The sequence below is a fragment of the Saccoglossus kowalevskii genome, chromosome 3 (assembly GCF_978046115.1).
Source record: "Saccoglossus kowalevskii chromosome 3, keSacKowa6.1, whole genome shotgun sequence".
Classification (NCBI taxonomy): domain Eukaryota; kingdom Metazoa; phylum Hemichordata; class Enteropneusta; family Harrimaniidae; genus Saccoglossus; species Saccoglossus kowalevskii.
In genome coordinates this window covers 9,738,206-9,764,671 of record NC_140643.1, presented here as the reverse complement: position 1 = coordinate 9,764,671, position 26,466 = coordinate 9,738,206, and the positions used below count along the sequence as shown (strand labels likewise).

General features: G+C 39.1%; 1 protein-coding gene across 3 annotated transcripts in view; it reads left to right on the top strand.

Annotated features, from left to right (window-relative positions):
* The window catches only part of LOC100378300 (ATP-binding cassette sub-family C member 9-like), a 54,592-nt gene extending 29,474 nt beyond the window's left edge, over positions 1-25,118 (top strand). Inside the window, exons 20-30 of one of the 3 annotated variants that reach the window (XM_085496741.1) lie at positions 58-150; positions 1,399-1,501; positions 1,603-1,716; positions 5,176-5,287; positions 5,481-5,611; positions 6,319-6,397; positions 6,556-6,664; positions 7,526-7,629; positions 21,186-21,319; positions 21,544-21,606; positions 21,886-25,118. In XM_085496741.1, coding sequence (XP_085352867.1) covers positions 58-150; positions 1,399-1,501; positions 1,603-1,716; positions 5,176-5,287; positions 5,481-5,611; positions 6,319-6,397; positions 6,556-6,664; positions 7,526-7,629; positions 21,186-21,319; positions 21,544-21,606; positions 21,886-22,026 — 1,183 coding nt within the window. In that variant the 3' untranslated portion in view covers positions 22,027-25,118. Of the gene's footprint in view, positions 1-57; positions 151-573; positions 607-1,398; positions 1,502-1,602; positions 1,717-5,175; positions 5,288-5,480; positions 5,612-6,318; positions 6,398-6,555; positions 6,669-7,525; positions 7,630-21,185; positions 21,320-21,543; positions 21,607-21,885 lie in introns of those variants that run through there. The other 2 variants (XM_085496742.1, XR_014928935.1) reach the window with 2 other exon arrangements.
* The last annotated feature ends 1,348 nt before the right edge of the window (positions 25,119-26,466 follow it).

Sequence of the window (26,466 nt, the reverse complement as noted above, 5' to 3'; positions counted from 1 at the left end):
ATGTACTGTTTTTACTACCAAAAGCTATGTGTTCATTGGATTATTTAATTTTTTCAGAGAACTTCAACGTCTTGACAGCATCAGTAAATCTCCAGTATTTGCGCATTTCTCTGAAACCTTAGGCGGATTGTCAACAATAAGAGCATTCAGGTAAGAAAGCGAAGATATTGTTGTTATACTACAAGTATAGCTGTCTCATTCCAAATGGTTTGAACAGACATTTTGAACAAATGATTTGGATCAAAGTTGGTATGATGATCGTACCAACATATTTGATTAATGGTGCACATCATTTGGGGGGGGGGATTCAAACCTATGTGGCTGACTGGCAGCCATTTGTTTATAATGGATTGCAGGTCACTTTATCTTAATAAAATTAACTTTTCTGTTTAATTTTAGTACATAGATAGAATATCTAACCTCTTTTTATGATTTGATACAATATGATAGTCAGTTGTGCCCCAGACATTGTAATGTATTTGGATTTAGCCAGGCTCTGAGAGTTTGGTGCCAAGTATAATTACCGTGCTAGCAACATGAAATAATTTATTATTCCAGTGAATTTTTTTATAGCAATTGCAAATGAAGAGAACTGATATGAACAAGGTAGAAACTTGGTCACATGATTTGGTGCTAGTACAAATGTATGTGTAGTTTTTTGTATTGTACTAGTCTCATGAGTGCAAGGCAGAAACATGTGAATTTGGGCAAATGCTTTGATACTAGTACTAGTATGTGTAGTTTTTATTATTGCACTAGGGAGTCTAGTTTGCATGAGTAGCAAAGTGCCTTACTGAATGCTCTATAAAATAATGGAATATGTAGTTAAGGGTTCTTGTAAAATAGTGTTTTCTTCAATTCTTATCCTCATTGTTGAATACATCATACGAAAATACAATAAAAAGATTGTGACATTGAATCTTACTGGGGTAACTCGTAAAAGTGTTGACATTTTTTATTTTTTGTCCATTGAGAGAAATTTATGAATGACCTTTAACAGGTGTCTTGCAAATAGACAGCAACAATTTTGTAAAAATAAACTCTTAGTAGAGAGACATTAGTAGAGACAAAGTTGTGTGAAAGGTTTCAAAACGTAGATTTGAAACACTCGGCACATATGTCTAAAGTAATTCAATATTCTCACATAGGACAAGAATTGATATACATAGTTTTGACAAAATTTTGGCTTTTTTTTCTGGCGATGTTGAGATGATCAAAAATAAGATTACCCGGTAGCTCTATAGTTTTAATGAGATAAACAACACTACATAAAGCTGGACAATCCCACATTAAACCTTTAAACAATATGCAAATGAAGTGGGGTACCTAACAGACTAATTGCACATTGATACTCCCATATACGAGCAGTTGATTTTTAATGTGTCTGTTTTTTTATAGGGATGAAAAGCGTTTCCGAAAGCAGATTGTAGATCGGATTGATAGAAATAACATCGCGTATATATATTTACAGACAGCCAACCGATGGCTGGGGATAAGACTGGTGAGTATTTGTTAATGCAGAATACCAACAGCATTCATCCAAGAACTTATATATTTCTAGACTAAGGTAATGGGAACATTTCTACTTTTATTATTCTCCAGGATTCTATTGGAGCTTCAATAGTATTGATTGCTGGTGTTGCATGTATGGCTTCTGCTTCACTAGGAGCTTTGGAACCAAGTTATGTTGGATTGTCTATTACCTATGCCTTACAGGTATGTATTGTGATGCAATGTACCATCAGGATAGATGTCTGTTTTTGGACAATCACTGATTGAAATTGGAAACTGACTAACTATTTTTGCCAACACGATTAATATTCCAAATCTGAAAATTGACAACTGTCTTCACCACCTGTACCTTGTCTAGTTTTCAAAGCAATATTTATTTGCCTAACTAATATGTTAAAGGGGAACTAAATAGAGCCTATTTTGGTGTTTGTATTTATCAAGTTATGTATATTGATAATAAATTTGAAAAAAAAAAGTAAAAAAAATGATTATCTTCAGAGTTATGATGATTTAAATATGAGAAACCATAAACCTGCGAAGGACTTCCGTTTGCGCCATCTTGCCATAAAAAAACGCCCTCATGAGGAATAAACAGGTAAGGTAACAAAGCATGATGACGAAATAGTATCTGATTAAATATAAGCAACTTAGGGAGCCATAGCTGGCTGGACTGGTGAATTGACTTCTAGTCTAGGTTGTTTCGACTTTTACGTTAATGTTATTTACAAGCGTATCAACATACAAACATTATGGATGTGCGATTGATCGAGACAGGCATTTTGTTTTGTTTTTTGTCTGTCTAATAAATGCTGTTTCCAGTACTGCACTGTGCGGCGTGCAAATTATTCAAAGTCTGGATGCTGGAGTATGCAATCTTGAGTTCGTAGTGTGGTGGTGGAAACATTTTCGTCCATGTATTCACGGGGCTGCAATGGCAAAACATGGGACAAGTGTCACAGGAACACCAAGCAGATTGTTCACAGACTTCCGTGTAATTTGAAATAAAACCTTCATCCGAACAAGGGGCATCGTCGACGATATACTCTCATCACTCACACTGGACTGATCTGAATCGTCACAGTATACCGTACTTCCCTGATCATAAGCCCGGAGGCATGAACACGTGAAGGAAATGTAAGGGATGAGCTTGTACTCGAGGACCAACTCAGAAAAAATGATTTTGTTTTGGGGTTAAACACTGTAACCATCTTGCAAACAACGAAAAATTATCCAAAAAAAATATTCGTTCACCACGTCGGGCTCGGGAAAATAATACTTATTTTTGAAAAAAAATGCGTCATTGATTTGAACGATACTTACAATGAAGAAACAATCATGTTCATAAAAAACACACACATTTTATTACAATACGATTTACATACCGTCTGAATTTACGGTGAAATAATGGGTGGGTCTGTGAGGAAACTGTGGACGAAGGCATTTATCATTATCTTCGTTTTGGTATGTTTTCGATCGTACGCAAACTCTCGACGCAAAACAATTTTCCACCATGAGGTTTTTCAGCACAATTTGACCTGGAACAACTTCCTTTGACATAACAGGTCATGTCTTTCATTAACCAATCAAAATGATGTGTCGTAATGATGAAATTTTCCGATTATTGACGATGATTTTTTTAGCGCAATGCGGAAGTGAATTACCGCAATGTTAAAATGCGATCTGTAGCACTGATTGCAACGAAAAAACGATGATTTTTTTCCCTAAAAACTGGCGATTCGCAATTTCCGAAATATAAACGACGGTTAATAGTAACCGTGGGTAAACTGAGTGTGGAGGAAGAATTTAAACACCTTTCTCGGTCGCCAACATGTCTCATCGTTCAAACCCTAGGCCTTTTATGATAGTCTCAAAGTAAACCATGCCCAATAACCAGGTACACGCCTTGACGATCACATTTTTGGCTTTTCGAAGGCTACTACTCAAAAAAATATGGATTACTCCAGAATTGCAACATCGATGTTCATCCCGAGTAAATGACAGAATAGAAACGATGCGAATCATGTTGTGTATGTTCGCCATGCACTCTGAACTTGAAATTAATGCGAGTTTTCTCATAATTAAAACTAAAAGCATGAACCAAACTAACATGCCAATCACGATTATTATGAAATGAAACACACCTTTTACACGCATATTTTAAAGAATATCGTCGACGCCCAGTAAAAACACTCTGGGCTTATAATCGTGAATGCCCTCAACTCGATAAATACCAAGTAAAAACATAGGGATGGGCTTCATACTCGGGAGGGGCTTGCGATCGGGGAAGTACGGTACTTTAACGCAATTGGGCTTTCACTCTCAGAATACTGTGGTTCAAACGCATAAGGCTCTAACCCAAGTTTTAAAAAGCACATTGTGCATATAAAAGTTGAGTTTATACTAATAGTACACAATGCTTGGCAGCATGAACGGCTATGTACAATGGCATATACGAATGCGATCAGATACTAAAACGTCATAGCTTTGAAAAGTACCCGGATGTTAAATATGTTCGTTCGTTAATTATTCCCCTCCATGAATGGCCTCCATGGCAAGCACTTCAAATGCCTATCCAAGCTACAGTTATAATTAAAACAAAATTAAACCACTGCAATATTATTTCGAATACAGTTTAGAATATACACAACTATAAATTAAGGCCGCATTTAGGTTCGCTTTAATAGTATGTTGTGGTAACAGACTGTATGTATGTTTGTTAGGGGGTTATCTCATATTCAAACCTTGATTAACCTGAACTGCCTGAACAAAACCCAATTTTGTGGTTTCAAAGTCTAGACAATAAACGACTGCATGAATTTGCATAAAAACAGTGGTTCACACCGATGCAATGTCGTCAGCTGACAATGTTATGTGGTTGTAGCGTTATTGCTGACTTTAGTTTTGACAAAATGATAGAGGGACTGTGGTTTTGATATTCCTTCACGGAAAAAATGTTGTCATTATCGATTTATTACTTTCATCATATTTTTTTAACTCGCAGTCTTAAAGAATTTATGATTTGACATGGGCACTAAAGACAAAATGTACCAGTTAGCTGCATGGATAAACATATTTTACTGACCATGTCAAATATATATACCGGATTCTGTCGTAAATTGGCCCTGGGCCGTTAAACGGCAGGTTGGGTTTTTAAAAAATTAAAATTGGACCAAGAAATCGCCCAGGGCAATTTTTTGGCAGTTTTTTAAGGTGTGTTTTTAATATACATGTATCTTCTGGGAAATTTTGTTTCTTTCTTGAGTATTAGGAATATTATTTTTCTGTCAAGAATATTGACATGTAAATACTCCAGTACCGGTATATTTATTGGTGTAGTTTATTTTATTTATTGGTGTAGTTTATTTTATTTATTGGTGTAGTTTAATGTTAAGACGTATGGCAGGAATGGAAGATCTGGTCTAATACCGTCTGCAGTTCTCACGACAACGATGATTATATGGTGACGATGTCATACTCATTAATAACAATGCCTAAAACGCCGACCCAAAATGGATGCAATAGAAAAGTTTGCCATAGCTCTCCATCAATAAAAACCCTAAAACGAAGAGGAAAGTGCAGAAGTACTTGTCATGCGCCGGATGTTACTCCCAACAGAACGTAATCGGTAATGAAACAAAATACACTCTGTATCATTATTTGCAGGTGTCTGGATATTTGAATTGGGTTGTACGTAATAGTGCTGATGCTGAAATGCAGATGAACGCTATTGAAAGAGTAGATTATTACAGTAATATACCAACTGAACAGTATGAAGGTCAGTAGTCATGTATCAACACTGTTTGTCTTTCTACTCCACCGTAAAATGTTAAATTTTGCACTTTAGTAAAATGTTCTTTGCTTAAAAAAAAATCTTCTCTCTGTCTCCTCAACAAAATTTGTCTCATTTAATCAGTGTGCAGTAATTACAATGCATGGTTTATAATGCTATAGTTGTACTTTCTCACTAGGTGTATACAAACCACCCAAAGACTGGCCTAAAAATGGTGATATATCAATTGAACACATATCAGTGAGGTATGCTGAAGACCTAGATCCAGTCTTACATAATGTCTCGGTTCACTTCAAACCAGGAGAAAAGGTATGCAAATATTTAAAGTACCACTATTCTCAGGGGTGAAGCTATGTCACGGATTGTTCTACATTGCTAGGACACACACCACTGTACCATGTATTTCCCTGCGTGAGCTGCTGTGGAACACCGGTCGAAAGACCGATGAAAACAGCTGAAGTCGAGAAAACATCACAAACTCAACTTTGAAGTAAATCTGAACAACCAAATTTATATACTGTGAAATACTTTATTTTAGCTGGAATTAATTTTTGCTGAAAATGCTTTTTGGGCATTTTGTATGGAATTTATTTTCACTGATTTTTGATGAGTTGAATGTAAAATATAGGAAAAAAAGTATATTCGCTGGATTTTGTTTTCAAGGAATCCTTTCAGCGAAAATAAATTCCAAGAGAAAATAAAGTATATTTTGTTGTACAGTATGTTACATGTACACATGTAGGGGGTGATCTGGCTTTTTTTGGTGAGATGGTGTCTTGATGAAAAAACAGTGCTTATAGTATCTGAAAGGACAGTTAATGAAGTAGATTTACACAAATCTGATCTCCAAAAGTTTTAAACTAACTCTAATTATTTAGTCACTGTTAATGGATAATAAAATTTGTATTTGAACGTGTTTCTATTGTCTTTGATTAATCAATAGTTTTAATCAAAATTCATGAGAACAGAATTAGGTAAGCAGTACAGGAACTAATTGTGACTTCTGTCTTGTGTAGGTTGGTATATGTGGTCGTACAGGAAGTGGAAAATCTTCACTTACGCTGGCACTATTTAGAGTCATTGACATGTTTCAAGGTAATGGAATAATCTTGTTTGATTTTCAGACACAGTTATACATGCCTATAATGCTATGTTAGTTTGTCACTTTCTGCATGTACTGTAGTCATATAATATTATAGCCAATGAAAACATGAATGTAACAAATAATCGTAATGTCTTATATAATGTTACAGGTCGTATATTGATTGACAATGTTGATATATCACATGTGCCTCTGATTACTTTGAGGAATAGAATTGCTATTATACCACAAGATCCAATCCTATTTGCTGGCACTATCAGGTAATGATGATATCATTAAATTGTTCAACTTCGACAAAAGGAAGAAATATGAGGAAATCTAAGTTGCCAGGTTGCATATTTATTATGTACAAAAACAACAATTCAAGAAGAAACACAAAATTATAACAATTTCTTATAACAACTTGACTGTACTGCACATGTGGATTTGAGTGAAGTACAAGGGTCTTCCAGGCTGAATGTTTTATAAATATTTTATAAATTTTCATAAAAAATATTCATGCCTTCATGAAATTCACTGTTACCGTAGTAACAACATAATGTAGCAATATTCATTGGATGAAATAATAAAAAAAAACTTGCTTTTCAAATTGCACTTTATGTAATCATGGGTTCACAAGTATAATGCATGTCACTTTTCCAAAATAAACTTAATGTAATAATTAGTCCTTGTAATTTCAACTGTATACATCCTATACCTCAGAAATGCCTGGATCAATCACATTCAAACTTTACACATACATCATACATTTTGGGATTCATATTCAAATTTATTTTTGTGATTTGATTCAAGGCAGCCATATAACAACCAAAAATTCATCAAGTTCAAGCAATTCCTGAACTAGACCTTGGTCATGCATAGAAAATTGTTTGTACAAACTTAGTTCATACATTGAACACCATACTAACTTGGTGCATTTCATTTTTTTGTCTTTTATGATCAGATCCAAAATAGCCAACTGATAGCTATTTTGTTTCATATGAATACAGTTCTATGGACATACAAAGTGTCTGTGATGTTTGTCATGGGACACATGTATACATTCTCTCCTACATGTATAGGAACTTGGTTTGAATACAGACACTATATTTCATGTCATGACTTGTGTTTCATTTCTTTAGACATAATCTGGATCCAGAAGATACTAGAACAGACGATGAATTGTGGGAAGCTTTAGAGATTGCTCAGATGAAGAAAGTGGTTTCAGAGTTGGACAACACTCTGGGTTAGTCATAATATGCATAAATAATTCCAATCTCAATTACAGGACTATAACAGTCCCTGGTGTTGGCTTATAACTGTTGGTTTCCAGTCCCCAGTATACAGTACAGTTATCACGTAAGCTTTGGCCTCACTTCAGTGTCAGCTTCACTTCATTATGGCATTGTTATGGCTTCAGAGTCACATCAATGTTGCAACATTAAAAAGTTGAGGCGGTTAACGCTTTGCTTCATTGTCGCTTCATTATGGTGACAATGTGGCATCAGCATTGCTTCATCGAATAAAGAAGTAATTTACATATGTAAACAATGCTTCATTCTCATGGAAATCAGTCAAAACAAGCATAGCCAACATGATGTTTTGTTTTTACAAATCGAAAGGTTGTCACAGCGATGACCCGATGCCACCACAAACCACCCAGTAATAGTTGGAAATGTACGCACTTTTTTTTGAAACTTTGTATAAAGATGACTGGCAACAACCTCCATGCACCTTACGGGCTAATTTGGCAGCGTATGTTTGTATAACGAGTGCGGGCATGGGGTATGACTCAGCAAAAACAGAAAACGAAACAAAGGAAAATACTGTCAAGACGAAGAGTCTAAATCTGTATTCTTGCAAGCAAATAAAATGTATGAAAATAAGAACAAGGACAGTTCCATTTCGTGAATGTTAAGCTGTGTTGTATCGGAATGACAATTTCATCGTGTGATTCAAATTTATCCCGGCAAAACAGTCTGAAGGTTTTAATGAAACTGTCGAGATGTGAAAACTCGTTGCACGTGTGTTTGAAAATGTGTCTGCTTTATAAGCACGTTGACATCTAAAATTTAAAAGGCAATTCACTACGTTCAATTACCCACCATAGACTCCGGTCAAAATGACTATTTTGAACTGTAGGCATTAATCTGAGATTCAGCCAAAGACTGAGAGAGAAATCTATTTTTTTTCCCCCCTGTGTCGTCTTATTGTGTGCAATGTCTTACAAGAAAGAAAAAACTCTGGTGTCGCATTTGGCCAAAATTTTTGGATCCCTTTGTGTCAGCCTTTTAACTGTAATTCGTTCCTCTCATGCATGTCTTCTTCATTTTTTACCAACGTGTTAGAAATGGATAGCAAGAAGGGTAACATGCTGGAGGCTTTGTTTTTTAGCTCCGCTGTCGACTATGTCGAGCGGAGCTTATCATATGAGTGATTGTCCGTCGTCGTCCGTGTCAATGTTTTACTTTTTCGACTTCTTCTTGAAAACTACAAGCCTGAATGCTTTGATACTTGGTGTATATGTACCTTGGGTAGACCTCTCTCAGATTTACTCATTTCATGATGATATCTTCAATTCTCTAATTTTGGTGAATATTTTTGTCATTTTTGGTAACAAGTTTTTAGTCCCCGTTCGGACAAAGTCCGAAAACGGGGACTTATGTTTTGACCTCCGTGTGTCCGTGCGTGCGTCTGTGCGTGCGTCTGGACCTGTATCTTAGAAATGCCTGGACCAATCACAATCAAACTTCACACATACATCATTCATGATATCATACTTATGCACGTCAATTTGTTTCACGATCTGATTCAAGATGGCCGAATGGCGGCCATTTTTATGCTAAAAAATCATAAATATCAAGCATTTCTCGGCTGTTTACAGATGGATTTTGTTCAAACTTGATATATACATTAGACATTATGGGACCTTGATGCAAATAATTTTGTTTTTCAGATAACATTCAAAATGGCCAACTGGCAGCCATTTTGTTTAAATGAATGTGGCCCTCGTGCCATATCTCTGACTTGCTTTGACTAATTATGTTCAAATTTTAAATATTCATTATACATCATGTCATAGATAGACAGATATATTGGTTTAACGATCCTATTCAAAATGGTCGAATGGTTGTCATTTTTGTGCTAAAAATCATCAAATATCAAGAATTTCTGGCATTTATGGATGGATTTCGTTCAAACTTGGTACATACATTAGAATTACGGGTTCCTGATGCACGTCATTTTATTTTTCAGATCAGACTCAAAATGGCTGTCCGGTGGCCATTTTGTTTTAATGAATGGGTTTCCAAACCCATATGTCTGACTTGTTTTGACTGATTATGTTCAAATTTTTAATATTTATTATACCTCATGTCACAGATATACGGATATATTGGTTTGACGAAGTGGCCTAATGGTGGCTATTTTTAGCTAAAAAACTTGTTTAATTTTTTAGATCGGATTCTGAATGTCTGACTAGTGGCCATTTTGTTTTAATGAATAGGCTTCTAGAGCCATATCTCTGACATGCTTTGACTGACTATGTTCAAATTTCATATATTCATTATACATATATTCATAATGGCTGATTTTGTTTTAATTAATGCTGTTCCAGATCAATATCTCTCAATACTCATTTGAAGATCAGATACAAATGTAAATCAGTTAAATGTTAAACAATCATCATATTCCTGACATGTTTATATTCCAGCTATATTACTATAAACAAAACTTACTATATATCTTAAATTTGATAACTAACGGGGACTGTGCCATGCATGGCTTGTTTTTTCAACTTCTTGTTAAAAACCGCAAGTCCAATTGCTTTGATATCACATATATAGGTACTACATGTGGACCTCTCTCAGATTTGTTCATTTTGTAATGATATCTTTAATTCTCTAATTTTGGTGAATATTTTTGTCATTTTTAGTAAAAAGTGATATTTTCGACTTCTTGTTAAAAAACGCAAGTCCAATTTCTTTGATATTACATATATAGGTACTACATGTGGTCCTCTCTCAAATTTGTTCATTTTGTATTGATATCTGTAATTCTCTAATTTTGGTGAATATTTTTGTCATTTTTGGTGAAAAGTGACATTTTCTACTTCTTGTTAAAAACAGCAAGTCTTCATATTGTTCATTTTCTAATGATATCTTCTGTTCTTTAATTGAAATGTGCATTGCTAACAGCGGAGCTATCTCAGCCGAGAGGCTGCTTGTTATCGTTTTCGGTTCGCTCAGAAACTTGCCACCTATCGGCAGCATTTTGACTGACTGGAGTCTATGGTGGGTAATTGAACGTAGTGAATTTAGGCAGAGGGTTCTCAGAACCCGCCTATTCACATAGTTCATACCTACCATGGACTCCGGGTTCCCCTTGACCACCCCACTTTTTTTGTAGCGCTGGCTTAGTCCTGGTGGTTTCCAGTCGCCAATATATGCTTATAACTGGCTGTTCCCAGTCCCCAGTATAGGCTTATAACTGGTAGTTTCCAGTCCCTAGTATAGGCTTATAACTGACTGTTCCCAGTCCCCAGTATAGGCTTATAACTGGCTGTTCCCAGTCCCCAGTATAGGCTTATAACTGGTAGTTTCCAGTCCCCAGTATAGGCTTATAACTGACTGTTCCCAGTCCCCAGTATAGGCTTATAACTGGTAGTTTCCAGTCCCCAGTATAGGCTTATAACTGGTAGTTCTCAGTCCCCAGTATAGGCTTATAACTGACTGTTTCCAGTCCCCAGTATAGGCTTATAACTGGCTGTTCCCAGTCCCCAGTATAGGCTTATAACTGGTGGTTTCCAGTTCCCAGTATAGGCTTATAACTGGTAGTTTCCAGTCCCCAGTATAGGCTTATAACTGACTGTTCCCAGTCCCCAGTATAGGCTTATAACTGGTAGTTTCCAGTCCCCAGTATAGGCTTATAACTGACTGTTCCCAGTCCCCAGTATAGGCTTATAACTGGTAGTTTCCAGTCCCCAGTATAGGCTTATAACTGGTAGTTCTCAGTCCCCAGTATAGGCTTATAACTGACTGTTTCCAGTCCCCAGTATAGGCTTATAACTGGCTGTTCCCAGTCCCCAGTATAGGCTTATAACTGGTAGTTTCCAGTCCCCAGTATAGGCTTATAACTGACTGTTTCCAGTCCCCAGTATAGGCTTATAACTGACTGTTTCCAGTCCCCAGTATAGGCTTATAACTGGCTGTTCCCAGTCCCCAGTATAGGCTTATAACTGGTAGTTTCCAGTCCCCAGTATAGGCTTATAACTGGCTGTTCTCAGTCCCCAGTATAGGCTTATAACTGACTGTTTCCAGTCCCCAGTATAGGCTTATAACTGGCTGTTCCCAGTCCCCAGTATAGGCTTATAACTGGTAGTTTCCAGTCCCCAGTATAGGCTTATAACTGACTGTTTCCAGTCCCCAGTATAGGCTTATAACTGACTGTTTCCAGTCCCCAGTATAGGCTTATAACTGGCTGTTCCCAGTCCCCAGTATAGGCTTATAACTGGTAGTTTCCAGTCCCCAGTATAGGCTTATAACTGGCTGTTCCCAGTCCCCAGTATAGGCTTATAACTGACTGTTCCCAGTCCCCAGTATAGGCTTATAACTGGTAGTTTCCAGTCCCCAGTATAGGCTTATAACTGGTAGTTTCCAGTCCCTAGTATAGGCTTATAACTGGCTGTTCCCAGTCCCCAGTATAGGCTTATAACTGGCTGTTCCCAGTCCCCAGTATAGGCTTATAACTGACTGTTCCCAGTCCCCAGTATAGGCTTATAACTGACTGTTCCCAGTCCCCAGTATAGGCTTATAACTGACTGTTCCCAGTCCCCAGTATAGGCTTATAACTGGTAGTTTCCAGTCCCCAGTATAGGCTTATAACTGGCTGTTTCCAGTCCCCAGTATAGGCTTATAACTGACTGTTCCCAGTCCCCAGTATAGGCTTATAACTGGTAGTTTCCTGCCCCCAGTATAGGCTTATAACTGACTGTTCCCAGTCCCCAGTATAGGCTTATAACTGACTGTTCCCAGTCCCCAGTATAGGCTTATAACTGACTGTTCCCAGTCCCCAGTATAGGCTTATAACTGGTGGTTTCCAGTTCCCAGTATAGGCTTATAACTGGTGGTTTCCAGTTCCCAGTATAGGCTTATAACTGGCTGTTCCCAGTCCCCAGTATAGGCTTATAACTGGTGGTTTCCAGTTCCCAGTATAGGCTTATAACTGGCTGTTCCCAGTCCCCAGTATAGGCTTATAACTGGTAGTTTCCAGTCCCCAGTATAGGCTTATAACTGGCTGTTCCCAGTCCCCAGTATAGGCTTATAACTGACTGTTCCCAGTCCCCAGTATAGGCTTATAACTGGTAGTTTCCAGTCCCCAGTATAGGCTTATAACTGGTAGTTTCCAGTCCCTAGTATAGGCTTATAACTGGCTGTTCCCAGTCCCCAGTATAGGCTTATAACTGGCTGTTCCCAGTCCCCAGTATAGGCTTATAACTGACTGTTCCCTGTCCCCAGTATAGGCTTATAACTGACTGTTCCCAGTCCCCAGTATAGGCTTATAACTGACTGTTCCCAGTCCCCAGTATAGGCTTATAACTGGTAGTTTCCAGTCCCCAGTATAGGCTTATAACTGGCTGTTTCCAGTCCCCAGTATAGGCTTATAACTGACTGTTCCCAGTCCCCAGTATAGGCTTATAACTGGTAGTTTCCTGCCCCCAGTATAGGCTTATAACTGACTGTTCCCAGTCCCCAGTATAGGCTTATAACTGACTGTTCCCAGTCCCCAGTATAGGCTTATAACTGACTGTTCCCAGTCCCCAGTATAGGCTTATAACTGGTGGTTTCCAGTTCCCAGTATAGGCTTATAACTGGTGGTTTCCAGTTCCCAGTATAGGCTTATAACTGGCTGTTCCCAGTCCCCAGTATAGGCTTATAACTGGTGGTTTCCAGTTCCCAGTATAGGCTTATAACTGGCTGTTCCCAGTCCCCAGTATAGGCTTATAACTGGTGGTTTCCAGTTTCCAGTATAGGTTTATAACTGGTGGTTTCCAGTTCCCAGTATAGGCTTATAACTGGCTGTTCCCAGTCCCCAGTATAGGCTTATAACTGACTGTTCCCAGTCCCCAGTATAGGCTTATAACTGACTGTTTCCAGTCCCCAGTATAGGCTTATAACTGGCTGTTGCTTATAACTGACTGTTCCCAGTCCCCAGTATAGGCTTATAACTGGTAGTTTCCAGTCCCCAGTATAGGCTTATAACTGACTGTTCCCAGTCCCCAGTATAGGCTTATAACTGACTGTTCCCAGTCCCCAGTATAGGCTTATAACTGACTGTTCCCAGTCCCCAGTATAGGCTTATAACTGGTAGTTTCCAGTCCCTAGTATAAGCTTATAACTGACTGTTTCCAGTCCCCAGTATAGGCTTATAACTGGTAGTTTCCAGTCCCTAGTATAGGCTTATAACTGACTGTTCCCAGTCCCCAGTATAGGCTTATAACTGACTGTTCCCAGTCCCCAGTATAGGCTTATAACTGGTAGTTTCCAGTCCCCAGTATAGGCTTATAACTGGTAGTTTCCAGTCCCTAGTATAGGCTTATAACTGGCTGTTCCCAGACCCCAGTATAGGCTTATAACTGACTGTTCCGAGTCCCCAGTATAGGCTTATAACTGGTAGTTTCCTGCCCCCAGTATAGGCTTATAACTGACTGTTCCCAGTCCCCAGTATAGGCTTATAACTGACTGTTCCCAGTCCCCAGTATAGGCTTATAACTGGTGGTTTCCAGTTCCCAGTGTAGGCTTATAACTGGTGGTTTCCAGTTCCCAGTATAGGCTTATAACTGGCTGTTCCCAGTCCCCAGTATAGGCTTATAACTGGTGGTTTCCAGTTCCCAGTATAGGCTTATAACTGGCTGTTCCCAGTCCCCAGTATAGGCTTATAACTGGTGGTTTCCAGTTTCCAGTATAGGTTTATAACTGGTGGTTTCTAGTTCCCAGTATAGGCTTATAACTGGCTGTTCCCAGTCCCCAGTATAGGCTTATAACTGGTGGTTTCCAGTTCCCAGTATAGGCTTATAACTGGTGGTTTCCAGTCCCCAGTATAGGCTTATAACTGGCTGTTCCCAGTCCCCAGTATAGGCTTATAACCGACTGTTCCCAGTCCCCAGTATAGGCTTATAACTGACTGTTCCCAGTCCCCAGTATAGGCTTATAACTGGTAGTTTCCAGTCCCCAGTATAGGCTTATAACTGACTGTTCCCAGTCCCCAGTATAGGCTTATAACTGACTGTTCCCAGTCCCCAGTATAGGCTTATAACTGGTAGTTTCCAGTCCCCAGTATAGGCTTATAACTGACTGTTCCCAGTCCCCAGTATAGGCTTATAACTGACTGTTCCCAGTCCCCAGTATAGGCTTATAACTGGTAGTTTCCAGTCCCCAGTATAGGCTTATAACTGACTGTTCCCAGTCCCCAGTATAGGCTTATAACTGACTGTTCCCAGTCCCCAGTATAGGCTTATAACTGACTGTTCCCAGTCCCCAGTATAGGCTTATAACTGACTGTTCCCAGTCCCCAGTATAGGCTTATAACTGACTGTTCCCAGTCCCCAGTATAGGCTTATAACTGACTGTTCCCAGTCCCCAGTATAGGCTTATAACTGACTGTTCCTAGTCCCCAGTATAGGCTTATAAGTGACTGTTTCCAGTCCCCAGTATAGGCTTATAACTGGTAGTTTCCAGTCCCCAGTATAGGCTTATAACTGACTGTTCCCAGTCCCCAGTATAGGCTTATAACTGGCTGTTCCCAGTCCCCAGTATAGGCTTATAACTGGTGGTTTCCAGTTTCCAGTATAGGTTTATAACTGGTGGTTTCCAGTTCCCAGTATAGGCTTATAACTGGCTGTTCCCAGTCCCCAGTATAGGCTTATAACTGGTGGTTTCCAGTTCCCAGTATAGGCTTATAACTGGTGGTTTCCAGTCCCCAGTATAGGCTTATAACTGGCTGTTCCCAGTCCCCAGTATAGGCTTATAACTGACTGTTCCCAGTCCCCAGTATAGGCTTATAACTGACTGTTCCCAGTCCCCAGTATAGGCTTATAACTGGTAGTTTCCAGTCCCCAGTATAGGCTTATAACTGACTGTTCCCAGTCCCCAGTATAGGCTTATAACTGACTGTTCCCAGTCCCCAGTATAGGCTTATAACTGACTGTTCCCAGTCCCCAGTATAGGCTTATAACTGGCTGTTGCTTATAACTGACTGTTCCCAGTCCCCAGTATAGGCTTATAACTGGTAGTTTCCAGTCCCCAGTATAGGCTTATAACTGACTGTTCCCAGTCCCCAGTATAGGCTTATAACTGACTGTTCCCAGTCCCCAGTATAGGCTTATAACTGACTGTTCCCAGTCCCCAGTATAGGCTTATAACTGGTAGTTTCCAGTCCCTAGTATAAGCTTATAACTGACTGTTTCCAGTCCCCAGTATAGGCTTATAACTGGTAGTTTCCAGTCCCTAGTATAGGCTTATAACTGACTGTTCCCAGTCCCCAGTATAGGCTTATAACTGGTAGTTTCCAGTCCCTATTATAAGCTTATAACTGACTGTTTCCAGTCCCCAGTATAGGCTTATAACTGGTAGTTTTCAGTCCCTAGTATAGGCTTTTAACTGACTGTTTCCAGTCCCCAGTATAGGCTTATAACTGACTGTTCCCAGTCCCCAGTATAGGCTTATAACTGGTAGTTTCCAGTCCCCAGTATAGGCTTTTAACTGACTGTTTCCAGTCCCCAGTATAGGCTTATAACTGACTGTTCCCAGTCCCCAGTATAGGCTTATAACTGGTAGTTTCCAGTCCCCAGTATATGCTTATAACTGGTGGTTTCCAGTCCCCAGTATAGGCTTATAACTGGTAGTTTCCAGTCCCTAGTATAGGCTTATAACTGACTGTTCCCAGTCCCCAGTATAGGCTTATAACTGGTAGTTTCCAGTCCCTAGTATAAGCTTATAACTGACTGTTTCCAGTCCCCAGTATAGGCTTATAACTGGTAGTTTTCAGTCCCTAGTATAGGCTTTTAACTGACTGTTCCCAGTTCCCAGTATAGGCTTATAACTGACTGTTCCCAGTCCCCAGTATAGGCTTATAACTGGTGGTTTCCAGTCCCCAGTATAGGCTTATAACTGGTAGTTCCCAGTCCCCAGTATAGGCTTATAAGTGGCTGTTCCCAGTCCCCAGTATAGGCTTATAACTGACTGTTCCCAGTCCCCAGTATAGGCTTATAACTGGTAGTTTCCAGTCCCCAGTATAGGCTTATAACTGGTGGTTCCCAGTCCCCAGTATAGGCTTATAACTGACTGTTCCCAGTCCCCAGTATAGGCTTATAACTGACTGTTCCCAGTCCCCAGTATAGGCTTATAACTGTAGTTTTCAGTCCCCAGTATAGGCTTATAACTGACTGTTCCCAGTCCCCAGTATAGGCTTATAACTGACTGTTCCCAGTCCCCAGTATAGGCTTATAACTGACTGTTCCCAGTCCCCAGTATAGGCTTATAACTGACTGTTCCCAGTCCCCAGTATAGGCTTATAAGTGACTGTTTCCAGTCCCCAGTATAGGCTTATAACTGACTGTTCCCAGTCCCCAGTATAGGCTTATAAGTGACTGTTTCCAGTCCCCAGTATAGGCTTATAACTAGTAGTTTCCAGTCCCCAGTATAGGCTTATAACTGACTGTTCCCAGTCCCCAGTATAGGCTTATAACTGGTAGTTTCCAGTCCCCAGTATAGGCTTATAACTGACTGTTCCCAGTCCCCAGTATAGGCTTATAACTGACTGTTCCCAGTCTCCAGTATAGGCTTATAACTCACTGTTCCCAGTCCCCAGTATAGGCTTATAACTAGTAGTTTCCAGTCCCCAGTATAGGCTTATAACTGACTGTTCCCAGTCCCCAGTATAGGCTTATAACTGGTAGTTTCCAGTCCCCAGTATAGGCTTATAACTGACTGTTCCCAGTCCCCAGTATAGGCTTATAACTGACTGTTCCCAGTCTCCAGTATAGGCTTATAACTCACTGTTCCCAGTCCCCAGTATAGGCTTATAACTGGTAGTTTCCAGTCCCTAGTATAGGCTTATAACTGACTGTTCCCAGTCCCCAGTATAGGCTTATAACTGGTAGTTTCCAGTCCCTAGTATAAGCTTATAACTGACTGTTTCCAGTCCCCAGTATAGGCTTATAACTGGTAGTTTTCAGTCCCTAGTATAGGCTTTTAACTGACTGTTCCCAGTCCCCAGTATAGGCTTATAACTGACTGTTCCCAGTCCCCAGTATAGGCTTATAACTGGTGGTTCTCAGTCCCCAGTATATGCTTATAACTGACTGTTCCCAGTCCCCAGTATAGGCTTATAACTGACTGTTCCCAGTCCCCAGTATAGGCTTATAACTGGTGGTTCTCAGTCCCCAGTATATGCTTATAACTGACTGTTCCCAGTCCCCAGTATATGCTTATAACTGGCTGTTCCCAGTTCCCAGTATAGGCTTATAACTGGCTGTTTCCATTCCCCAGTATAGGCTTATAACTGGTGGTTTCCAGTCCCCAGTATATGCTTATAACTGACTGTTCCCAGTCCCCAGTATAGGCTTATAACTGGTGGTTTCCAGTCCCCAGTATATGCTTATAACTGACTGTTTCCAGTCCCCAGTATATGCTTATAACTGGTGGTTTCCAGTCCCCAGTATATGCTTATAACTGACTGTTTCCAGTCCCCAGTATAGGCTTATAACTGACTGTTTCCAGTCCCCAGTATATGCTTATAACTGGTGGTTTCCAGTCCCCAGTATATGCTTATAACTGACTGTTTCCAGTCCCCAGTATATGCTTATAACTGACTGTTTCCAGTCCCCAGTATTGGCTTATAACTGACTGTTTCCAGTCCCCAGTATATGCTTATAACTGACTGTTCCCAGTCCCCAGTATAGGCTTATAAGTGGCTGTTTCCAGTCCCCAGTATATGCTTATAACTGGTGGTTTCCAGTCCCCAGTATATGCTTATAACTGACTGTTTCCAGTCCCCAGTATATGCTTATAACTGACTGTTTCCAGTCCCCAGTATATGCTTATAACTGACTGTTTCCAGTCCCCAGTATATGCTTATAACTGACTGTTCCCAGTCCCCAGTATATGCTTATAACTGGCTGTTCCCAGTTCCCAGTATAGGCTTATAACTGGCTGTTTCCATTCCCCAGTATAGGCTTATAACTGGTGGTTTCCAGTCCCCAGTATAGGCTTATAACTGACTGTTCCCAGTCCCCAGTATAGGCTTATAAGTGGCTGTTCCCAGTCCCCAGTATAGGCTTATAACTGGTAGTTTCCAGTCCCCAGTATAGGCTTATAACTGGTGGTTCCCAGTCCCCAGTATAGGCTTATAACTGACTGTTTCCAGCCCCTAGTATATGCTTATAACTGACTGTTCCCAGTCCCCAGTATAGGCTTATAACTGGTGGTTCCCAGTCCCCAGTATAGGCTTATAACTGACTGTTTCCAGTCCCTAGTATATGCTTATAACTGACTGTTCCCAGTCCCCAGTATAGGCTTATAACTGGCTGTTCCCAGTCCCCAGTATAGGCTTATAACTGACTGTTTCCAGTCCCCAGTATATGCTCATAACTGGTGGTTTCCAGTCCCCAGTATAGGCTTATAACTGGCTGTTGCTTATAACTGACTGTTCCCAGTCCCCAGTATAGGCTTATAACTGGCTGTTCCCAGTCCCCAGTATAGGCTTATAACTGACTGTTTCCAGTCCCCAGTATATGCTCATAACTGGTGGTTTCCAGTCCCCAGTATAGGCTTATAACTGGCTGTTCCCAGTCCCCAGTATAGGCTTATAAGTGGCTGTTTCCAGTCCCCAGTATAGGCTTATAACTGGTGGTTTCCAGTCCCCAGTATAGGCTTATAACTGGTGGTTTCCAGTCCCCAGTATATGCTTATAACTGACTGTTCCCAGTCCCCAGTATAGGCTTATAACTGGCTGTTCCCAGTCCCCAGTATAGGCTTATAACTGGCTGTTCCCAGTCCCCAGTATAGGCTTATAAGTGGCTGTTTCCAGTCCCCAGTATAGGCTTATAACTGGTGGTTTCCAGTCCCCAGTATAGGCTTATAACTGGTGGTTTCCAGTCCCCAGTATATGCTTATAACTGACTGTTCCCAGTCCCCAGTATAGGCTTATAACTGGCTGTTCCCAGTCCCCAGTATAGGCTTATAACTGGCTGTTCCCAGTCCCCAGTATAGGCTTATAACTGGTGGTTTCCAGTCCCCAGTATAGGCTTATATCTGGTGGTTCCCAGTCCCCAGTATAGGCTTATAACTGGCTGTTCCCAGTCCCCAGTATAGGCTTATAAGTGGCTGATTCCAGTCCCCAGTATAGGCTTATAACTGGCTGTTCCCAGTCCCCAGTATAGGCTTATAAGTGGCTGTTTCCAGTCCCCAGTATAGGCTTATAACTGACTGTTCCCAGTCCCCAGTATAGGCTTATAACTGGCTGTTCCCAGTCCCCAGTATAGGCTTATAAGTGGCTGTTTCCAGTCCCCAGTATAGGCTTATAACTGGCTGTTCCCAGTCCCCAGTATAGGCTTATAAGTGGCTGTTCCCAGTCCCCAGTATAGGCTTATAACTGGCTGTTCCCAGTCCCCAGTATAGGCTTATAAGTGGCTGTTCCCAGTCCCCAGTATAGGCTTATAACTGGCTGTTCCCAGTCCCCAGTATAGGCTTATAACTGGTGGTTCCCAGTCCCCAGTATAGGCTTATAACTGGCTGTTCCCAGTCCCCAGTATAGGCTTATAAGTGGCTGATTCCAGTCCCCAGTATAGGCTTATAACTGGCTGTTCCCAGTCCCCAGTATAGGCTTATAAGTGGCTGTTTCCAGTCCCCAGTATAGGCTTATAACTGACTGTTCCCAGTCCCCAGTATAGGCTTATAACTGGCTGTTCCCAGTCCCCAGTATAGGCTTATAAGTGGCTGTTTCCAGTCCCCAGTATAGGCTTATAACTGGCTGTTCCCAGTCCCCAGTATAGGCTTATAAGTGGCTGTTCCCAGTCCCCAGTATAGGCTTATAACTGGCTGTTCCCAGTCCCCAGTATAGGCTTATAACTGGCTGTTCCCAGTCCCCAGTATAGGCTTATAAGTGGCTGTTCCCAGTCCCCAGTATAGGCTTATAACTGGCTGTTCCCAGTCCCTAGTATAGGCTTATAACTGACTGTTCCCAGTCCCCAGTATAGGCTTATAACTGGTAGTTTCCAGTCCCCAGTATAGGCTTATAAGTGGCTGTTTCCAGTCCCCAGTATATGCTCATAACTGACTGTTCCCAGTACCCAGTATAGGCTTATAAGTGGCTGTTTCCAGTCCCCAGTATAGGCTTATAACTGACTGTTCCCAGTACCCAGTATAGGCTTATAAGTGGCTGTTCCCAGTCCCCAGTATAGGCTTATAACTGGCTGTTCCCAGTTCCCAGTATAGGCTTATAACTGGTAGTTTCCAGTCCCCAGTATAGGCTTATAAGTGGCTGTTTCCAGTCCCCAGTATAGGCTTATAAGTGGCTGTTTCCAGTCCCCAGTATAGGCTTATAACTGACTGTTCCCAGTACCCAGTATAGGCTTATAACTGGCTGTTTCCAGTCCCCAGTATAGGCTTATAACTGGCTGTTTCCAATCCCACAGTATAGGCTTATAACTCTTGTTCCTATCTGATGATTGGTTCCATCTGCAGCTGGGGCATTGTTCAAATGTGATTAGTTTAAAAAGTTTCATTAGTGTCTTTTTTTTTATAGAATCCCAAGTTACTGAAGGAGGTGAGAATTTCAGTGTTGGTCAAAGACAACTATTTTGTTTAGCGAGAGCATTTTTACGAAAAGCTAGGATTCTAGTTATGGACGAAGCTACGGCATCTATTGATATGCAAACAGTAAGTAACAAATTTGATTTCAAAATGAAATTTGTGATGTTTTCTTAGATTCCCATTTTAAAACGCACTTCAATCAGAAATAGTCAAAATACATGTGACACTCAATACAATTCTACAATTATATGTATTTTCCTATGCCATTATAATCAAAGTCTGGCAAAAAAAAAAAAAAGGTACTTCATTTTTTGTGTGTACTAATGAAGATAAATGCTTTTCCTTTCAAGGATGCCATCTTACAAGAAGTTGTTTCCACAGCATTTGGGGATAAAACAGTTCTCACAATAGCTGTAAGTATGGGTATTTATATCATAATTCTCGTGAATTTTTCTGACCATATTTCCATTAGAGATGCATAAAAGCAAAATATGTAATTTGTTATTGCCAATCTTTAAATGTGGCTTTTCAATGAGAGTATTTAATGTAGCCATAGTGACAGTGTCTGATTGCCAACCATCAGGAATATGTAACATAATGCTTGTACTATAGATTTTATATTAAGCACATGTACTCGTAATAGAACTATTATGGTACAGGTAGTGAATTATTGTCATCTTTCATTTCTATAGCATCGTGTCTCCACCATCCTCAACTCTGACTCAATCCTGGTACTTAGTGATGGTAAAGTTGCTGAATACGACACACCACAGAATCTACTCAGGAAAGAAAGCAGTATGTTTTCATCACTTGTCAAAGGCTCCGAAGGTTGATGTAGTCTTTATTACAAATATCAATACTAAGTAATTACATTTCAATTTTATCTCATTATAAATGAATGAACATGTAATTGAATAAAACATTATTGTATAATTTTTTTCTTTACATAAATTTCCTTCGGTTGAAATTTTAAATAGATGTTTTTCAAGACTGACACTGTTTTTGGCATCCATGGAGGCTATCAGCAAATGATGTGTCAAGATATAGATTGCTCTTATTAAATGTGGTGTAATTGACTCCCATGTGCAAAGCACAAAATGGGAGTCTTTGCAGTTAGTGTGTCTGTATGTGTGTGTGTGTGTGTGTGTATGTGTGTCCGACTGTTCCACTGCTATCTCAAGAACCATACATCGGTTTTTTATGAAACTTGGTGCATAGATGCTCTGGGCCAATGCGCAGATTTGCTTAGGTTTTGGTAAAAATCCATGCTCGTTAATTACCTAATTTGCATGATAATTAGCTAATTTTTAGCTGTTCTATGACTGTTCCACTGATATCTAAAGAACCACTCATTGGATTTTGATGAAACTTGGTACATAGATGCTCTGAACTAATGCTAGGTTTTGATTAGGTTTTGGTTAAAATCCATGCTCGTTAATTACCTAATTTGCATGATAATTAGCTAATTTTTAGCTGTTCTATGACTGTTCCACTGATATCTAAAGAACCACTCATTGGATTTTGCTGAAACTTGGTACATAGATGCTCTGAACATATGCGCAGATTTGATTAGTTTTTGGTAAAAATCCGTGCATATTAATTACCTAATTTGCATGATAATTAGCTATTTTTTAGTGGTTCCATGAATGTTCCACTGATATCTAAACAACCACTCATTGGATTTTGATGAAACTTGGTACATAGATTTTCTGAACTAATGCTAGGTTTTGATTAGTTTTTGGTAATAATCCGTGGATACTAATTACCTAATTTGCATAATGATTAATCAATTTTCGGTTTTTCCACTGATATCTCAAGTACTAATCATCACATTTCAATGAAACTAAAATTATGCAGAGACCCAATTAGTTTTTGGTAAATATCTGTGCATATTAATCACCTAATTTGCATAATTAACCAATTTCCAACTTTCACACTGATATCTCAGGTACTACCGGTAATCATCATATATCAATGAATGTTTATACATGGATGCTGTAGGACAATAGACAGACCTGGATATTTGTGGGTTAAAATCTGTACATATTAATTACCCAATTTGCATAATTAACCAATTTTAAGCTTTCACACTGATATCTAAAGTACTAATTTCCATTTTAATGAAACTTAGTACAAAGATGCTCTAGGACAATGTACAAACCTAATTAGTTTGGGGTAAAACTCTGTTCATATTATTTCCCCAATTAGCATAATAATTCATAATTTTTTTGGTTCTAATCACATTTCAATTAAACTTGGTACATAGAGTTTTTGTTACATTGCGCAGACCTCATTAGTTTTACAATCAAATCTGTTCATGTTAATTTTCTGATTTGCATAATTAGTTTTCAGCTAAGTAATTTCAAATTATATTTAATGTGTCTCCAATACTCTCAGCACATGGGAGTTCTTTCTAAGCTTTCTTTGATTTTGTTTTGTAATGTCAGTGCAATGTCAGTGTAATGTCAAAAGATTTATGGAACTGTTATTTTGATTTCTTATTAGTAGGAACAATTATTTATAATTATGTCTATCATCTCGAAACTAAATTATTATACAAAATAAAACTTGTATTGTGGGAGGTGAATTGAGTGCCAATTTATTGACACCATATGCCCAACGAGAAAAAGCCTTCATTCAGTCATTGTTAAACTTAGAGAAGTAGGAATGCTACTGTAAAATCTGTATTAGAAACCGCGGCTTCTATTAAAATGGTACAATCCAATAGAGGGGGTGCAGCTTCTATTAGAGCATCTACACATATGAGAAATGATGATTTTTTGGTTCCCAATTGTTTAAAAAGAATGGGTGCGACTTCTATTAGGGATGCGGCTTCTAATACAGATTTTACGGTACAATAAATTCTAAAGTAAGAAAATGGAACTGCTTTAATAACTATTCTATAATAAAGTGAGGATTTCAACCAGTCCACGGTGAACAAGTTGCAAATTCTGACAAACAAGAATATTTCTTGTTTTCTATATTAACTTGTCACAAATAAACCTTAACATAAATTAATTTTGCCATTTTTATTTCCAAAAAATTATGATGAAGAATGATGTCAAGTTAGCACCCCAAAAGATTCATGAAAATGTACTGACATTTTTGAGAAAAAATTCTGACATTCCAGGAGTTGAGATACCATGATTCCTCTAATATGAGTTCAATGTATTTTATTGTAATGCTTAATATAACTTGATATTGTTTATAAATTATGTATTTGAATATTATTATCTAAGTCAATATATTTCATTTACATATTTCATTTATTGGTTATAAATTCTTGACATGTAATATTCAGGTAAAACATTTATAATAATAAATATTAGTGTACGTTATTTTTTGTTAAAGACCTTGTACTTTGAAAAAAAGAAACTCCTAGAAAACGTTCATGAAGTCACAGCAAAGATTTTCAAGCTTGTTTATTGGCACAATCGATTTGTTTTCCCTTCAAACACTGCTTTAACATGTGTAGGGGCATCCAAATGTGTAAGGCTCTTCGAAACCAAAAAAATGAAGGAATGGGATAGCTATAATTCGATAAAATTGGCAGATGAAGACACCAAAATCAATGATTTTTTTCAGTGGCTGTTCTGACACATTCATATGCAAATGACTAATCTTTGAAACAAACAGGGGCGGAGACAAACCACTCAAATGTTTGGAAACACTCATTGTGTGTCAGATAGCTACTGATAACACATCCTAACATTGCTTTGTCTTAAGTTTATCTTTGAAACTTATAGGCACACAGATTAAACCTGTGTTGTTGATTTTGGAAAACACTACTGAGGGTGTGCCTTGCTTCCCTTCAGAAAATCAACATTTTAACCAACTTACATGACATTCTATGTTATGTTGACTTTATCATATGAAAGTATATAGTGCATTTCATCAATTAATAAATAAATGTGAAAATCATGTATGTATGGGTCTCATATAAACAAAGATGGCGACTTTGACTGTTGCGCAGATCAACGAGTACAAACTGAGACATTTCTAAGCTTTAATTAGATAATTTTTAGGTAATTGGAAGGTATCGAAGGAGTCACCAGTGGTAATCAGGGCAAGTTGCGCCAAGGTCAAACCTCATATTTGTGATTTCCATTTGAAGAGCGCATTGGATTGTGGGAAATAAATGTTTATCAACACAAATGTCACACATGTGCATCGCGATGACCACCGTGCTTTAAATGAATCACCAAAATTACAAAATTATACAAAGCCAATGCCTTATTTATAAAGTTCCATTCCAAACTATCATTAAGCTTTAGAGAAGTCCACAAACATGATTGCTCCTGAGTGATTATAGTCCTCACAATAATCGCTATCATCAGAAATAAGTCATATATTATACATAATTGTTCTCCCCGAAAAAAAAAAGCTGATATAATAAAGAAACTGGTCTCCAGGTGCCTAGATGAAGCTGGTCTTTATCTGGCTTTGGCAATAAGGTAATGACTGTCTGTTTTTGTGTGTTTGAGGGAAGCAACCAGTGCATCTCCAATATGATATATTCCCCCAAAAATGTAAATATAACTCAGGGGTAGACCATCGCTACCTTGAGTCTTATGTTGAAGGGCTTTTTTAAGTACAGCAAATTAGTAAGTGGGCTTTCACACTGTATTGCAATCTTGAGCCAGGCATTACCTTATTGCCAAAGCCAGATAAAGACCACCTTCACACACGCACATACTATAATACGGTAGTTCTCTTTTTGGAGAATGTGGTAGCCTTGAAAAGGGCCGTTTTGTTTGGGTTGAAATTCTACTTTTATCCACCAAAACTGTATGTACGACCACGGTTACTACCGTGGTACGACCCTGGCGATTCAGTGCGTAGACTACATCAATGGCGGTTACGGTCTTTCTCTTGGCATGCTCCGTGTAGGTGACGACTTCACGGATGACATTCTCCTGGAACGCCTTCAACACGGATTTCCTCGTAGATCTGACCGGAGATAGTTTCACACCACCACGAGGCTCTGATTTGACGCTGAAGTAGTGCTAAATGTTGATAACTTACTACAATAAGTTACACACTTTGTTTTCACATTTACGTAAGTTGTAACTAGAAATATAAACATCGGCTGCAAATCAGAGGAATGATTGGCAGATATTGCCCACAATGTTTTCTATTTTTGCTACAAAGTCAGGTATCCCTAGACGTTGAGGCGCGCCTGTCCTCAGTCACTTTTGGTCAGTCATCGTGTTGATTGCGTGTCTGCAAACCGGCATTCGCCCAAGTTGTTTAAACAACACGATGGAGAACAC